Source organism: Felis catus, chromosome B2 (assembly GCF_018350175.1).
Source record: "Felis catus isolate Fca126 chromosome B2, F.catus_Fca126_mat1.0, whole genome shotgun sequence".
In the NCBI taxonomy this organism is placed as follows: domain Eukaryota; kingdom Metazoa; phylum Chordata; class Mammalia; order Carnivora; family Felidae; genus Felis; species Felis catus.
In genome coordinates, this window is record NC_058372.1 from 37935853 (window position 1) to 37953658 (window position 17806).

General features: G+C 38.1%; 1 protein-coding gene across 5 annotated transcripts in view; it reads right to left on the reverse strand.

The window, feature by feature from the left end:
• The window catches only part of KIF6 (kinesin family member 6), a 386490-nt gene that overhangs the window by 286730 nt on the left and 81954 nt on the right, over positions 1 to 17806 (reverse strand). For all 5 annotated transcript variants that reach the window (XM_019830554.3, XM_006931669.5, XM_045057492.1 and 2 more), the window contains one exon: positions 14479 to 14588. In XM_019830554.3, coding sequence (XP_019686113.1) covers positions 14479 to 14588 — 110 coding nt within the window. The remainder of the gene's footprint in view (positions 1 to 14478; positions 14589 to 17806) is intronic.

The following is a 17806-nucleotide window of genomic DNA, read 5'->3' on the forward strand; positions in this document are numbered from 1 at the left end:
ACAGTGTGATATTGGTAAAAGCAAAGACAAACAGATAAATGGAACGAAATAGAGAGCCCAGAAATAGACCCACATGGATATAGTAAGTTGATGTTTGGCAAAGGAGGAAAGACAATACCATGGAGCAAAAATAGTCTCTTTAACAAATGGTGCTGCAACAATTGGACATCCACATCCAAGAAAACAAAAACGAAACTAGACACAGACTTTACACCCTTCAGAAAAGTAAACTCCAAATGGTTCATGTACTTAAATGTAATATACAAAACTATAAAACTCCTAGAAAATAACATAGGAGAAAACCTAGATGACCTTCGGTATGGTGATGTTTTTTTTTTTATATGCAACACCAAAGGCATGATTCATGAAAGAAATAATTGATAAATTGGACTTCATTAAAATTAAAAACTTCTACACTACAAAAGATAATGTCTGAAAAAGAACTGTTATCCAAAATATACAAAGTACTTTGAAAACTCAGCAATAAGCAAACAGAAAATCTAATTCAAAAATGGGCCAAAGACCTTAACAGATGCCTTCTCCAACAAGATATACAGATGGAAAATAAGGCATGTGAAATCAGGATCCACATCTTATTTCATCAAAGAAACACAGATTAAAATGAGATACCACTACACACCTAACAGAATGGCCCAAATCTAGAACATTAATAACATCAAATGCTGGCCCTTATCAGTAATGTGCAGTGATCTCATTCACTGCTAGTGGGGATGCAGAATGATACAGCCACTTTGGAAGACAGTTTGGCTATTTCTTGTAAAATTAAACATGTTCTTACCATATGCATCATGACCGCCAATCCAGCAATCATGTTCCTTGGTATTTACTCCAAAGGGATGAAAACTTATGTTCACACAAAAACCTGCACATGGATGTTTGTAGCAGCTTTATTCATAACTGTCAAAACTTGGAAGCCACCAAAATGTCCTTTAGTAGATGAAGGGATAAATCAATTTTGGTACATCCAGACAATGGAATATAATTAAGCACTGAAAAGAAGTGAGCCATCATGTCATGAAAACACATGGAGGCACCTTAAATACATATTACTAAGTGAAAGGAATCAGTAGGAAAAGGCTACATTCTGTATGATTCCAACTATATGACATTTTGGCAAAGGCAAAACTATGGAGACAGTAAAAAGGTCATTGGTTGCCAAGGGTAAGAGGTAGCAGGGGAGGGATAACTAGTCAGAGCACAAAGGATTTTTAGCGCAGTGAAATGCTCTGTATGTTATTATCATAATGGATATATGCCATTATACATTTGTCCAAACTCTCAGAACATACAATACCAAGAGTGGAACCTAAGGTAAACTATGGACTTTGGGTGATTTTGATGTGTCCATTTAAGCTCATTTTTTGTAACAAATATATCATGCTGGTGAGTGTGGGGAAGGCTATGCATGTGTAAAGGCAGAGGTGTATGGAAATTTTCTGTGCCTTCTTCTCAATTTTGTTGTAAACTTGAAACTGCTTTTAAAAATTAAGTCTTTATGAAAAAAACTTGGTTTTAACTTTTTAAAAGAGACACGTGGTATACTAACAAACGAAATGCTTTATCAGAAAAAGAACAAGTCCAAATTAAAAGCAGCAAATTATTGTGAGTGAATGTTGTGATGAATGCTTGCTATCCATATCAATGTCTTTTATTTCAGCTGGTACATATCCTCTCCTAAATCCTATTATTACTGTTTATAATTTACCCATGTTGTTAAATTGTAACATTATTAGATTTGAACTCCTATCCATTTGATTTCCCAAAGAACCTAACCAACACCCTAATGTTATTCTACTTCCATAGGTCTGCCATTTCTGAGATGCCAACACCTGTACATGATTCATTCCCTGTCTGAAAATGAGCAAGGATTAAGTCATCTAATGTAATCTAATACTGTGCTCGTGCTTTCAAATGCTATGAAAACAAATATCATCAAAAGAACTCGAGACAGAGAACTGGAAGCTGTTGGCCACTGCTGTGGAGAAGGAAGACCAAAATGAGAATTACCCATGATAGGCAAAGGCAGAATCGTGCCAGCTACAATTACTGTGTGGGAGAACCAACACTCTGCTCACAGATGGTTATATTCATTTATTTATTGGTTACTGTCATTTAACTATTTCACTAAGATTTAGTATATACATGAAACATTCTTTCATTTCTATTTTTTTTCCAGAATTGTATCCAAATATGATAAATGTTTAGAACTTGATAAGGTCACTTTTCTGTATTTTATTAAACTAACCAAACTCTCCTCACCCCCAAACAATATCACTGTGCAACCACCGATAAACCAATGGCCCCCAAATCTAATGTACATAACCAGGGCTTATTGTGCTTTATTGCTTATAGGCAATCATCATTTGCACAATTGTACAAAAGATAATATTTTACGCGTCAAATACTATGCTTGCTATTCTCCTTCTTACACCAGTACCCTTTGCTAATTTCCAATTATATTCAGCCATATATATCATGTTCCTTCTGGTGCTCCAGACTCAAATAATTCATCATTTAATAAATGTCTTCTTTGACCTAATTCCATATAGTTACTGTAGAGCCACACACGAAAAAATGTGTCTTTTTCAGAGCTACCAACTTTTTTTGTTTCCAAAGAAGATATTTCTCCTCTCATTTTCACTAACACTTGCTTTCTCATTCAGATTGCATGGTTGTATCATCAAAATTATGTGGTCAAGTTGTCCACATTTGGGTAAATTATAGGAGTAAATAGATTTAGAGGCCATGGATTTCTAATTTTGGAAAACCATAGCACTTCCTCTGTCAGGTACACAGATTTATACACCTCTCAGATTATGCTATTGCATTTGACCAGTTCTGAGTTTATTTATCATTATTTATTTTCATTTTAACATAAAGTTCATTATTTTTCCAACTATAAAAGTCATACATGCTTCTGTAAAAATGTTTAAAAATTCTAAAAAGTAGAGTTTTAAAAGACAAAAACAGAGTCCCATCACAAGGATAATGATAATACATTGATGTATTTCTTTAAAGCTATTTTCTTATGCATATGTTGCAGATTTGTGGTATAAGTGCACGCATATTATATCCTTTAATATTAATAATATATTTTCCTCTATTTTTTAGGATGCAGGTGCAGTGAAAGAAATAAGGAATCCACATGAATTTTTTTTTTCCTCCAGGTAACTAATTGCGACTCACATTGCAGGCTGACTATATGGGATCTGTCCTCCCCTTCTGTGTAAATATTAAGCTCTGATTTGTGTTCAGGGAATTATTTTAAAATACTAGACTTTCCCAGACTCCCTTGCAACTACAACTGGCCATGTGACATAATTCTGGTCAGTGACTAGTAAAGATGAAGTCAAAGGATAGAGCTTCTGGGAAAGACTCTTAAAGGGGCAGCCTCAACTAACACATGTCCTTTTCCTTATTTTTTTCTTCCAGAAATGTGGATGTGATGCTGAAGGCACGGTAGTCATTCTGCAGCAGGACTAGAGTTACTGCTGAGAACGGCTCAGCTGAATGATAAAAGGAAGGCCTAGTGCATCCTGGAGCTTCCACAGCAGCTGTGGCTCCAAAGTTGAGAACCCTTACGCGTGTGTGCAGGGTTGGGGCAGGGTGGGCGCAGACAGACAATTTGGTTAAGCCACTGTAAATTGGTCTGTTGTCATAAGCAGTTGTTAGTTAGTTTACTAACAAAAATGTTCAATACCAGTGACTGAATAACTTCCTTTTGTCCACATTAAATAGTGGCATGGTACAGGATCTGATTCTGGTTTATCTGTTCTCACGTCTTCATCTAATTCCAAAGTGGTACAACACGATCTCATTATTAGAGTTTTACCTAATTTGAATACATGGCATCACTAGTCCTCTTTTATTTCTCTATGTTTCAGGCATTTATTTGCTCTTCTTGGTAGTTTATGCTTTCAGATAAACTCTGGACTCCTTTCTGTTTTTTAAAGTCTTTAAGATTTTGCTCGCAATTTCACTGAACCTCTACCTATGGGAAGAACTGACCTCTTCAAGGTATTCACACTGCTCCTTCAGAACCAGATTAACAGCTCTCCATTTATCTTCAAACTTCTTTCATTTCTCACCAAAAAATGCATTGTCTTCACAAAGACCCTGAACATTTCCTGAGTGTTTTACCTTCTTTTGCTATTGTAACTGGGTTATTCCTAGGGCTTCCTTCTTAGATCAAGTCAGATATGTACTCAAAGATAATAGGTGATCAGCCAGCCCGAGTAGCATCAGTCTGATCTCTGGTTCACAGTAACTTTCACTTTGAAAAATGTCTTCAACTGTCCCAGAACTCAATCAGAAGACACAAGGTCAATTATAGTTAGCCAAACAATACATAGGCTTTGGATAAATTCCTAGTAGTACCATTGTCGGGTCATAGGGTAATTCTATTTTTAATTTTTGAGGAAACTTCACACTGTTTTCCAGAGCAACAATAGCCAAATTATGGAAAGAGCTGTAATGCCCATCAAGCAATGAATGGATAAAGAAGATGTGGTTTACATATACAATGGAATACTACTTGGCAATGAGAAAGAATGAAATCCTGCCATTTGCAACAACCTGGATGGAACTGAAGAGTATTATGCTAAATGAAATAAGTCAGTCAGAGAAAGACAGATATCATATGTTTTTACTCCTACATGTAATTTGAGAAACTTAACAGAGGACTATGGGGGAAGGAGAAAAATTAGTTTCAAACAGAGAGGGAGGGAGGCAAACCACAAAAGACTCTTAAATACAGACAGCAAACTGAGGGTTGATGGGCTGGGAGGGAGAGGGGAAAATAGGTGATGGGTATTGAGGAGGGCACTTGTTGGGATGAGCACTGGGTGTTGTATGTAAGCGATGAATCATGAGAATCTACTCTCGAAGCCAAGAGCACACTGTATATGCTGTATGTTAGTTAATTTGACAATAAATTATATTAAAAAATAATTATAATATGTAGGCTAACTGCTATAGAAGTTTCAGAGCTGGGAGATTAATACACTACCTGCGACACTTATCATCTGGTCCAGATGAGCCCTCTAGCTTTCTAATGGAACCTCTTCCCCTCCCTCACCTAGATTTCATTCAAAAGGTTCTTCCCCATGTGTCCTCCCTCTAGGCTGACTCAGCACTACTCCCACCAGCAGCACAGCCAGATCTTAGCGCAGTCAGAATTTTGGTCTTGGCTTATGCCAATAAAATTAGGAAATCACTGAGAAGTGGGCCATGACAGGGGATTATTGGTTGACGCGGCTCTATTCGTAAGACTACTGTAACTCTAAATGACTTGTATGCCTTTTTTTGCATGTACACACATTATTAACTGGACAGTTGACAGCAGTTGTATCTTGTAAAAGTTTCCTGAGGTGTTTCATGTGCATGCTGCATTTTCCAACAAAATGTTAAGTTGAGCATAAGCATACAGTTTAAATTCCTTATAATGCCTCAAAGAGCTCACTGAGATTTCTGGCATCTAGTAAATGCTCGGTATATATGATATTGACACTCTCAAATAATTTTAATTACTTTTTTTCTATTAGTTCAGCTGTAATAGTCAGATGTGTTTCCAAACCCCGTGTGTTCTTCAGAGTGATAGAACAGAGTGACCAAGCAAGCCAAAATTATTCAACACTTTTTTAGGTAATCCTATGGTTTTGCTTTTATACTCAAAATTTAAAACAGATTGGAAAATTATCAGACTACACCAAATGAGGTTTAGATAAGGTCACGAGGATGGGGTTCCCATGATGGGATCGGTGCCCTTATAAGAAGAGAAAGAGACTAGAGCACATGCGTGCTTTCTCTCTCTCTCTCTCTCCACCATGTAAGAACATAACAAGAAGAAAGCTATCTATTACCCAGGAAGACAGCTCTCACCAGGAACCAAATCTGCCAGTTCCTTGATATGGGACTTCCCAGTCTCTAGAACTGTAAGAAATAAGTGTCTGCTGTTTAAGCCACCTAGTCTATGGTACATTGTTCTCATAGCTGAGCTGACAAAGACAGCCTCCTATATAAGACATTTCAGATGTTAAGAATGATTTCTTTCAGCCAGCCATTCACAGTAGGGGAAGTCAACTTCCCTTTTGAGATTATGCTAGAAGGACAGGCTTTGGGTAGAAGTGTGTCATTTTCAGGCTGGGAAGGCTCTCTATTCCCTCTGCTATGGTCACTGACAATGTCCTGTTTCTCTAAGAAACACAGTTCCTGGCCAATCCATGAAGGACACAGAGTATAAGTGACCATCACTAGTCACTGGCCACTTGCTCAGATCATCCCGGAGGACAGCACCGCTGCTTCTCAAGAAGTTGCCTCCCAGCTGTATCAGTAATGGAATCAGCTGAAGAAAAGACTGGAGTTCGTTTTAACTTTGAGATCTATGCTTATAGGCCCAGAATCTGTTCAAATGCTCAATGGGACCAGAAAAATAACACAAATGAAAAAAACATAATACAACAGGTAGGAATAAGAACTGAAGGATGTATGCTTCAGCTAAAGGCACTAAATTCAAAAATTTTAAACATGAAATGTGTAGGCCAAATAAAGTAGATTTGTGGCCAATCCAAGGAAAGTCCTAGGCATAAGTGGAAAGATTGGCTTTCAAAAGGACAGTTTCCTGGACCTAGAGGGAAGGAGGTGAGTGGGAAGCAGGGTAGGAGGCAGCAAGTTGGGTAATTCCTATTTGGCAGCTTCGATAGTCTGTCTGAGGTGAGGATACAAGTGGTGTGGAAGAGGATTGGGGCACACAGTGTGTGACAAAAGAGACAGACATTTGATGTAACTATTGTGGGGACTGGGAGAAAAATCATTGGGTGTATGAAGACACTGCTTAGCAGGCTGAGGGCTTAGCTGAGGTTGAAGACCATAATGAGGCAGAGTTTTTCTCCAGCCTTCTCTGAACTCCCAGGTGAAAATCAGTATCCTCCCTCATGCCCTTAAAGAACCCAGGGCATCTTATCACTCACTACATTAAGTCTGAAATGATCTTTTTATGAGTCTGTTCTACTAAACTAGCCCCCTTTGAGGTACTCTCAGAGCCTTGCAGAGTGTCCGACACAAAACAGACAGAGCTGAGAAGGAAAGTTGTGGCTCACACAAGAGGTTCCAGAGCCCTGAAGAAGCCCAGAAACACAGTCTTCTCAGAGCTCAGATGGAATGCCAGGATACAACATGGATCTCCTGGGCAAGAGCATCAGAACCCCCAGGTCTGATGTTTGATGGATGGAGGTAAATATCCTGGTCCATCTCTTGGCAGACGTGGAATCTTAGGGAAATATCACACTATCTAAGTGACCCTCAGGTTAGTCATCCATAAAGCATAGATTATGATACCTACCTCCTCAAATGAGATACTGCATTTAAAGTCCCTACGATAGGGACCAGCACACAACAGGTGCCCATTTCCCTCATGGAGAGATTTTTTCTGGTATCTCTAAAAAGAACTTTTCCTAGGTGGATGAGGGAAGGGATTAATACAGACCACCTGCATTGGAATCACCTGGGCTGCTTATTCAAACATATTTGAATTTTCTGGAGGTGGGGGCCAACAATCTGCTTTTTTAAACAACATCTAGGTGATTCTCCTACATAGTTATATTCTCACACATAGTTAAATTTCAAGCCACTGGATTATGTATTCCAATTCTGTCCTTCCTTTTTACTCCCACTGCCACCAAGATGATCCTAATAACTTCCCACAATGCTCTGCGGTCTGACTCCCATCCATCTCATTCTAGCCTTACATGCTACTGAGTGATTTTTCTTCCTAAAAGGCAGTTCCAAGCTGCTCTACCCTTGCATAAAAATCTCTGAGGGCTACACCTTCCTGCCAAATCCTGGCATTCCTACTTTTGTCTCAATGTTCTCACCTACTCCCTTCCTGGGGTCCAGTCAAATAGGTCTATTAACTGTCACAGAACAAGCTCAGTGCTCTTCCCTACCTTTGTTTCCACATGAAGGCCACACTCCACTGCCCCAAGTCTTACACCTTCCCTCAAGGACTATCTCATGTACCACCTTCTATGGGAATCTCTTCCATATCACTTGACCTGATGTCGTTTCTTCCTTCTTTAAGCCCTAGTCATTCTTTGTGCCCTTCTTATGATGTTTTTCATATTCTATCTTATGCTATTTTATACTAGTTTTCCCCACTCTGCTGTGAGGTCCAGGAAAAGTAAAGACTATGTCAGTAAAGTCAGTGCCTACCTAGCACAGTATGTGGAATCAAGATGGATCTCTATAAATGTTTGTTGAATAAATGAATGATTCCACATGACTAGATTGTAAGCCATGAGGGCAGACACTGCATTCATCTTTTTTTGTAACTCCTGCAACACTTAAGAGTGTTTCATATCCAGTGGGCATAGCAATTTGATGAATTAAATTTAACATCCATCTATTTGTTTTCCTTTGGCAACAAATTATTTTACAACAAAGCCAAGATTGCAATACTGGATGCTGGAGTTTACTGACTTTTTGCTAACAGTAATAACCATGACCATCTTTGGAAACTTAAATGCATTATGCATCCCTATTTAGGAATACTAAAATTACACTTAAGTAAGGTGACTATTTTCCCTATGGTTAAGACCAGTAGTTATACTGTTTTACTCCATAAGACATACTTAGATTCTAACTATATTCTCTTTATAGCATATGACATAAAGACTTTCAAAAATAGATGTTTTATTTTCATTTAAATTGCTAAATACAGAATGCATTGAATACACGTGTGTGTATGCATATATATATATATACACGCACAAATATATAGACAATTATTTTTTAATTAAACTTGTTTTGTGAACATTGTAGATTTGCATGCAGCTATAAGAAATAACGTACCCATTACCCAGTGTTTCCCAATGATAACGTCATGTAAAACTATATTAAAATATCACTACTAGGACACTGACATTGATAGAATCCACTGATCTTATTCAGATGTCCCAGTTGTGTGTGTGTGTGTGTGTGTGTGTGTGTGTGTGTGTGTGTGTGTGTTTAATTCTATGGGATTTAATCACATGAGTAGTTTTGTGTATCCACAGTCACAGTTGAGAAACAGAACAGTCCATGACCATAAGGATCTCTCACTGGCCTTGTATAACCATCCCCACTTCCCTCCCTAACTCCTGTCAACCACTCATCTGTTATCTAGTTCTATAATTTTGTCATTTAAAAAATATTATATAAATAAATCATACATCATATGACCTTTTGGGATTGGCTTTTTTCACTTGGTATAATTCCCTGGAGATTCATCCAAGCTGTTAAATGTATGAATAGTTTGTTCCTTTTCGCTACTGTTGTTTTGTTAACTAAAGGCCCATGGCTTCTATTAGAGTTCACTCTAGGTGGTATATATTCTATGAGTTTGGACAAGTGACCCACCATTATACTATCAGATAGAATAGTTTCACTGCCCAAAAAGTCCCCTGTGCTTCACCTATTCATCCCTTTATCTTTCCCCATCCCAACCACCAGCAACTAGTGCTCTTCCTACTGTATCTATAGTTCTTCCTTTTCCACAATGTCAAATACTTGGAATCATACAGTATATAGACTTTGTGTGTCTTCTGTGGCTTAATAGCGCTTTTCTTTTTATTGCCAAATAATGTTCCACTGCATGGATGTATCACAGTTTGTTCTTCTATTTGCCTAATGTAGGACATCTTGGTTGCTTCCAGCTCTTGGCAATTATGAATAAGGCTGATATATCCATTCATGGGCAGGTTTCTGTACTGACATAAGTTTTCAATTTATTTGGTTAAATACCCAGAAGTATAACTGCTGGATCCTATCCTAAGAACTATGTTTGTTTTTTAAGAAACTGACATCATCTTTTAAAATAGCTATACCAGGGCACCTGGGTGGGTCAGTTGGTTGAGCGTCTGTCTGACTCTTAACTTCAGCTCAGATAGTGACCCCAGGGCCGTGGGATTGAGTCCTGTATCAAGTTCTGCGTGGAGTGTAGAGCCTGCTCAGTGGAGTGTAAAGCCTGCTCGAGCTTCTCTCCCTCTCCCTCTGCCCTTCCCTCACTTGGGCATGCATGCGCACGCTCTCTCTCAAATAAATTAAATAAATAAATAAATAAATAAATAAATAAATAAATAAATAAAATGTAGCATATTGCATTTCCTCCAGCAATGAATGAGCATTCCAGCTGCTCTACATTCTTGTCAGCATTTGGTATTGCCAGTTTTTTAGGTTTTTGCCATTCTAGTAGGTACATAGTAGTTTTAATTAGCAATTCCCAAATGACAGATGATGTGGAGCATCTTCTCAGATGCTTAGCTTCTTTGGTAAGCTGTCTGTTCAGAGCTTTTTCTCATTTCTTCATTGGCTTGTTAGTTTTCTTGTTGCTGAGTTTTAAGAGCTCTTTGTATATTTTAGATGTAAGTCCTTTATCAGATATGTGTTTGGTAAATATTTGCTCTCAGTCTCTGGGTTGTCTTTTTATTCTCTTGACAGTGTCTTTCAGAGAGCGGAAGTTTTTAATTTTAATGAATCTCAACGCATCTATTTCTTCTTTCACAGATCATGCTTTTAATGTTGTATCTAAAAACTCCTTGCCAAATGACTACAGCAACTTTTGAAAGAAGCAATTGACTTTAGTCCAATCCCCTGACATTATATACACAAAGTCCACAGGCAGTCTATAGGCAAATGCTTCAGTAACAGCAGAGTTGGAACTCATTAGAGTGTAAAAAACAAGGATCAGAAAAGACAGAGTGCCCCATGAGAAGAACATCCAGCAGGTGATTTGGAGGAAACTGTGTTGCTCAGTAGTAAGAAACCTGTTACTGATGGCTATTGTTGTACAACATCAAATTGACCTTGAATTTGATTAGACATGGTTATGCCACGTATAAGAATGTCAAAGGGCTACAATGTGTATCTTGCCATTGTCCCTCAAATGGATGACCACAAGAGAGAACCAAAGTCAACAGACAGTTTGCCTATTATTTTTGGATCACAGTCAGAGTATTTGGGACATTCCAGCTCACAACAATGAACCAGTCAATCAGATGGATAAGATTGTGGGGTTAGAGCTCGTCCCAGTTCAAGAGTGTATGAAACCAGATTAACAGTACATACTCTTAATCTAATCCAGGTACAGCAAAAGTCACATTCTATTATAAAGAATTACTTGATAATCTTAGTAAAAGGCAAACTCTCTAAAATCCCCAGAAAACCAGCAGACTCAATACCAGTCAAATCCCATCATCCCCACACCAAAAGACTATGCTGTTCTTGAACTGTTTTGGAATTCAATTGTACTGAATATATTTGAAGTAAATAAAGTATACTCCTGGGATATGGGAGTCTTCTTTCATAATGAGAATCTTTTCATTTTTATTTTAATGGATTTGTTTTCATGTAATAATACTCCAAAATGTAAGAAGAACATCTTTCTGTCCACTTTTGTATGGGGGAGGGCAGCAGTTCCCTGAAAAATCTGTTTTGTAATTGAGGTCACTTCTGACTTGAGTCAGTGAACTCATTCTCCAACAAGAGGATGAAGCTACCAAAGAAGAGCAGTAGTTTAAGGTAGAAAGCTAGTGACATCTACCGAGACAATCTGATCGACCTTGAGATCCACCACTAAATGCCAGGCATATCAGGAAACACAGAGACACAGAGTGAATTAAAGCATTGTCCTTGCTTTCAAGAGGCAGAAGGCTCCTTTCTAGGAGGAAAATACAAGATATCTACATCACTTTTTATTTTTTTGTGAAGGGGAAAAGAGTCACCAAAGAAGTCCTATTCTGTGAGGTCGCCAATCTTTGACCTCCAAAAGGCTGTTAAATATTATATAACCCAATGCCCACATTTTATAGACCATGAGAAACCCAGAAAAGTGAAAAAATGTATCTAAGATTGAGGGGTTGGGACTAGAACCCAAATGTCCTGACTTGTAATCAAGTGCTCTTGACTATATATTACACTGCCTCTCTTAGAAGTCAACGACTTTTCTCATTCCTAGTTCTCATAGTCAGGTTGCACCCAATTATGTCCATTAGACTCTGATTCACAGAGCTCATGCTGTTGTTCCTTTATATTTTCATCTTCAAAAATTCTACTTTATAGTTTCAATTTAACAGATAATTTTTTTAAATCTTAAGAACTTACTTTGGCCTAGTGGTAGAGAGATTACCAACTCAGGTAAGGCATACTTCCTACCTCTGAGGAAGTTATTGTAAACATCTAGTAAGGTACTCTTAGCCACCAAAGTTATGTATATGAAACTCAATACCATCACCAATCAAGTTTTCTAACAGAAATCACCTTTTTAGTCAATGACTCCAATTCTCTGGGCCCCATGGTAAAATCCTGAAGCTATTTTTGCTACTCTGGCATGAAAGTGAGAGTATGTAGTTTTCAATTTTTTTTAATGTTTATTTATTTTGTGGGTGTATGTGTGTGTGAGAGAGAGACAGAGAGAGAGGGGGAGAGAGAGACGGGGGGGGGGGGAGAGAGAGAGAATCTGAACTAGGCTCCAGGCTCTAAGCTGTCCGCACAGAACCCAACACAGGGCTCAAACTCACCAACAGTGAGATCATGACTTGAGCCAAAGTCGGATGCTCAACTGAGTGAGCCACCCAGATGCCCTTGTGGTTTTTAATTCTTGCTCTACAATTAACAGATTAGTTTTGACACCCTGGAAAAGTCATACCTCTCTGAGTTTACTCTTCTCAATCAGTAAAATACAGAGAACCAACCTGCTGTAATTCACCTTTGTTTCAAATCCAATCAAATCCAAGGTGAGAGGCATAATCAATTTATTTGATTTCTATCTAACTAGCTAGCTAAGTTATCATCTATTTTTTTTTTTATGCGTATCTCTCAAACTTCTTTCTCTTCCTCCATGTTTGTCATATCCAAGACTTTCATTTCTGGAATATTGCTAAGCAGGTTTCAAGTTCTTCAGTGTAGATATGACTTGTTAAAAGCAATTTTAATCCGGATTTAGCCTAGAGGTACACAGGTTAGACTGGAGGCTAGAAAATTAATTTAAAAGCCTATTAGAGTAATAATCAATCTCACAGCAAAAGCCCACCATTCAAGTACCTCAAAAGCTGGCTTCTGTTAGCCTTCCTGCTTTTATCTCACATGACTCCTCAACACATGGCCTTTCTGACTACATCTTCATATTTTTAATGTTGCTGTTTCTAACCTTCCTCTGAGGAACATTTTACCTCTCTGGAAACTTAATTCCAATAGTTTCCTCAAGACCAATTTCTTCCATGGAGTCAGATCTTTCCTTTCTCTTCTTATATTCTTTAATTAACATATTTAGAAACCAACAATAATCCCCTTTCCTAACTCCCTCTGATGAATACAATTGGCATAAAAGAGATACATAAAAACTCCCTGTCAATATTAAAGGAAGAATACATACAAAGATGATGTAAAGAGTATAATTTATTTTCTTTATTATTTCCTTATTTCTTTTGCAAACCAGAACAAGCCAGCAATTGGTTGTTGATCTTTGTGGTAGAGGATTAATATGTGTTTTTAAATTGCTTTAGAATATTAAGAAAATTAAAATACATTTTCTTGGCTGTACCAACTTTTTAAATTTATTTTATTTATTTTTATTATTCATTTATTTATTTTTGAGAGAGAGAGAGACAGAGAGAGAAGGGGAGGGGCAGAGAGAGGGGGACAGAGAATCCCAAGCAGGCTCTGCATTGTCAGCACAGAGCCTGATGCGCGGGTTGATCTCATGAACCATGAGATCATGACCTGAGCCAAAATCACAAGTCGGAGGCTTAGCCAACTGAACCATCCAGGCATCCCTACCAACTTCTGATATATGAAGATGTCTGCACAAAAGGATATGAAATATTATCAATTAATATGTAATTCAGGCAGATATTCAAACAAGCAGTGAGTAATAAACGCTGGCAGGGTAACTTACTCAGTAGGTAAGCTCTGAAGACTCTTTATATTTCAGTCATGCAGCAATCAGTGCCAATCTGACCAAATGATTTTCAGTGTCAGTCTTACAATAGAGAAGCAACGGGGAAAACAAAGTTTTATTTTCTCTCTTGCAGTCTCTCATTGCTGCTTGAGCCCTAATTTGAACTCCCTCGTCAGACAAAGGCCACAAATGAAGGAGGAAAGGGTCTGACTCCGCAGAGGTAAAGCAGTACCAGCATATCCCACTAGTCCACTCTACCCCGGGTCCGAGAACATTCAGTGCACTCTCTTGTACCAACTCCAAGAGAGATTTTCCCAAGAAATGGGTTTCAAGCAATTTTAGTTCCCATCATTGCTGTCTATTTGTCATAACTGAAAAAAAAATATCCATTATATTACAAAAAAGATTCTGTTATCCAGTATTTGTTAATTATGATTGAGACCAGAAACATACAAAGTTTCAAAGAAAACAATTGAAAGGAACATCTGAAAGTAATTTCCCCCATTCTTTGTTGTTCTGCTACTCACGGCAAATCTTCCAAACTGGAGGCTTCATGTCTTGGATCCAACAGATCATAACCACATTCATTGTAGATTTCCAAATAGGAAATGCGCGTTGTATATATTGTGCTGCTGTCCTGATTGGAAAAGGGGAAGATGTTATTTAATGGCTATAAATAACGATTCAGCTCAGAGGAGGATGAACACATCACTATAGTTTCCTCACAGCTTCTCTTCTTTACCCTCCTCACTTTGCATGGTTTCCATTTTCAGTTCGTGACACTTTCAAGTTGCCAGTAACCATATGCATGAAGCTTTTTTTTTTTTAATAGCCAACACCCATGATTACAAGCAACTTTAGTCTGTTGTTTTTTTATTGGTTCCACGTTATACATAAAGAGTCAATATACACTTAAAATGAGCCAACTTGGTTGCAGAAATGTACAACACACCATTTTTTACTTTCCAGAACCCCCTCCAAAAAAAAAAAAAAAAGGTTACTGTGAAAAAATAAACTTACATTCTGTGAATAGCCTATTCATAAAAGAAAACAGTATCATTACTTCTGTTTAAAACCTTCAGTAGCAAAAGAGTTTCCAGCTTTCATCATAATTCTTTAAAAAATTTTTCCAATATTCAAAATTTCTGGTGACATAGATAACAGACAATAGTAGATAATGTAAAATGAATCCCAGGGGACAGAAATAGTTTAGATCAATCAGGTAACGGTAAAAGTAGACATTCACAGCTCACTGCCTATAACTTCTCTCTTGGGTTAATCTTCCTGGCCCACGTGGCAATCAGGGATATTGAGCTATTCATTTGAGAGAGGTACTTTGTGGGGGTTAATACTGAAATGCAATGACAGAGGCATCAATGCAATTAGGATAAAAGTCCAGGCAACTGGTCCTGTCTCAGTTCTGCTAGCAGATAAAAAGGACCCACTCCCTCTGAGATAGAATAAAATGGAATTTTTTCAGGTCTCAAGAAAACTGAAATTTTTTTTTCAGTTTTCAAGACCAAATATCAATTGATAGCACTTTCTTCTTGTTTCTCCCAAAATACAGATGCTTGCACTTCAGCAAATAGAGTCCTACTTCTCATAACAGAATATATTTGTGTCTCATGGCCAGAAGGTCAGCAGATTGTCAGAGTCAATACTCACAAAGAGATTTTCCTTAGGATGACCTTCCTGACTGATTCTCACCCATATCCAAGACAATCCATTTGACAGATACTATTTAAAGGGAGAGACGACCAAGTCACAGAGATGGAAGAGAGAACAAAGGCCTGCATATCCAGGGCTGGAATCCTAGTCCTACTTGCTATAATACCCTACTGTGTCAGGCCTCAGTTTCCACACTGATTAGTGATGAAATTGAAGAATGAATTCCTAATGCGTTCTTCAGATTAAAATTAATATGATTCTCTGGTTCTAAAGTGGCTCAAACTCTCCAAATAAAAACACCAATATTTCATAAGAACAAAATAACACCTGAAAAACTAAGGCAATTCTCAGGCAGCACATGACCAGAGCAAAACTCTCAAGCTACACCTGAGATGTCATGTTTTGGTGGTCTGGGAAGGTGACAGCATGGACTGAGTCTCTACTAAATAAATTTATCCCCACCAAATGCTGAAGTCCTGCTGATGTAGGCGACTCTGTTTATCCTAACAAACACCCTGCTGATTAGATTAGTGCCCTAGTTTAGCAAAGGCATCATTCAACATCATTCTTTGGGTTATGGCACAGGTATCAGAGATCATATATTCTAGACAGATTCTGTGTGGTCTTTAGTCTAATCCAGTTTTCCCTCAAGTATCCTATGAAATACTTGTGAAAAAAGGGTTCCACAATGAACATATATGCTGTCCTCTCTAGAAGATTCTCAGAGCAAGATTCTCAGAGCAAGTTGAAGGCCATGGGGGATCATTTAGCAACCTCTCAGCAAGTTTAAGAGCAACATACTTCTAAACTTATCTGAACATAACTGAAATATCCCATATGTTATAGTTTGAGATTTTAGCATACAGTTCTGAGCTCATCTTAGCATCAGAAAAAGCTGGGTTTGAATACGGGATCTGCCATTTATAACTGAGTGATCCTGCACTATCGTCAGCTGTTTAATTATGAAATTGTGGATAACTCTTATCTTGTAGAACTGTTGTAACAGAGAAATAGGGTTCTGTATTTAAAATCTGACTAGAAATGTGTGTCCCTGTAGTAAGGACCAATAAGTTGTTGCTGTTGCTACTGTTATAATTATTGCTAATGTTATCGTTTTTACCATTATTTCTAAAAGCCCCCAAATAGAGAATTCAGCAAGAATATAAAAGGAAAGTTGGGGCGCCTGGGTGGTGCAGTCGGTTAAGCGTCCGACTTCAGCCAGGTCACGATCTCGCGGTCCGTGAGTTCGAGCCCCGTGTCAGGCTCTGGGCTGATGGCTCGGAGCCTGGAGCCTGTTTCCGATTCTGTGTCTCCCTGTCTCTCTGCCCCTCCCCCGTTCATGCTCTGTCTCTCTCTGTCCCAAAATAAATAAAAAACGTTGAAAAAAAAATTTTAAAGAAAAAAAAAAAAGGAAAGTAAAAGAAAGGCAAAACAACAGCCAATTTGTATGTTCATCTGCAGTGGAGAAACTCTCTTCTTCCAGAAAGTAGAAGGAATCATAAGTCAGGAAAATGGCAAGACTATTCCCCTGAGATGATTGGGATAATGCCTTTGGCTCCTCCAGTTTCTGCATTTTCTGGACTTTTATTAGAATATACACTTAAAAGTCACTGAGCAATGTGGCAAGCTACCTTTCCTTATTATTCCTTTTTTAGTGTCTAGGATTGCCAGACTGTAATGTAACACACATGTTCCCTGCAGACAGCCTTTTCTCTTGCCCCAAAACAAGTCTGAACCTCACAGTACTCAAAAATAATGAGCTATGATTTCTAAAATAAATGGAATCAAGTGTCTTCCTTTAAAATTACTGCAAATGTGCTCCTATCACACTCACAGGCATTTTAGGAGCCAGTATGCACTTGCTCTTGGTTTATCTTGAAATAATTACTTTGCATAAGTCAAGTATGTCCTTTAAGAATTCTAGAGAACTCCATGTGGCCCTCTCAAGCAATCGACTGGGGGTATCTGCGTACCTGTCTGCATTTCTCAGCTATACAATGTGGACAAACTTAATGATGAACCTCAAGCTGTCTCTTACTAGTTTTGCAGCAGTTCAATTTGATTAGAACGAATATGTTGTGCCCATCATGGAGATCTGTCCTTTTACAAAGAGTTGTCCTGACTATAAATTGGTCCAAGGGGCTCTCTCCAGTCCAGGAAGTGATTTAGGATAATTCAAACTGAAAT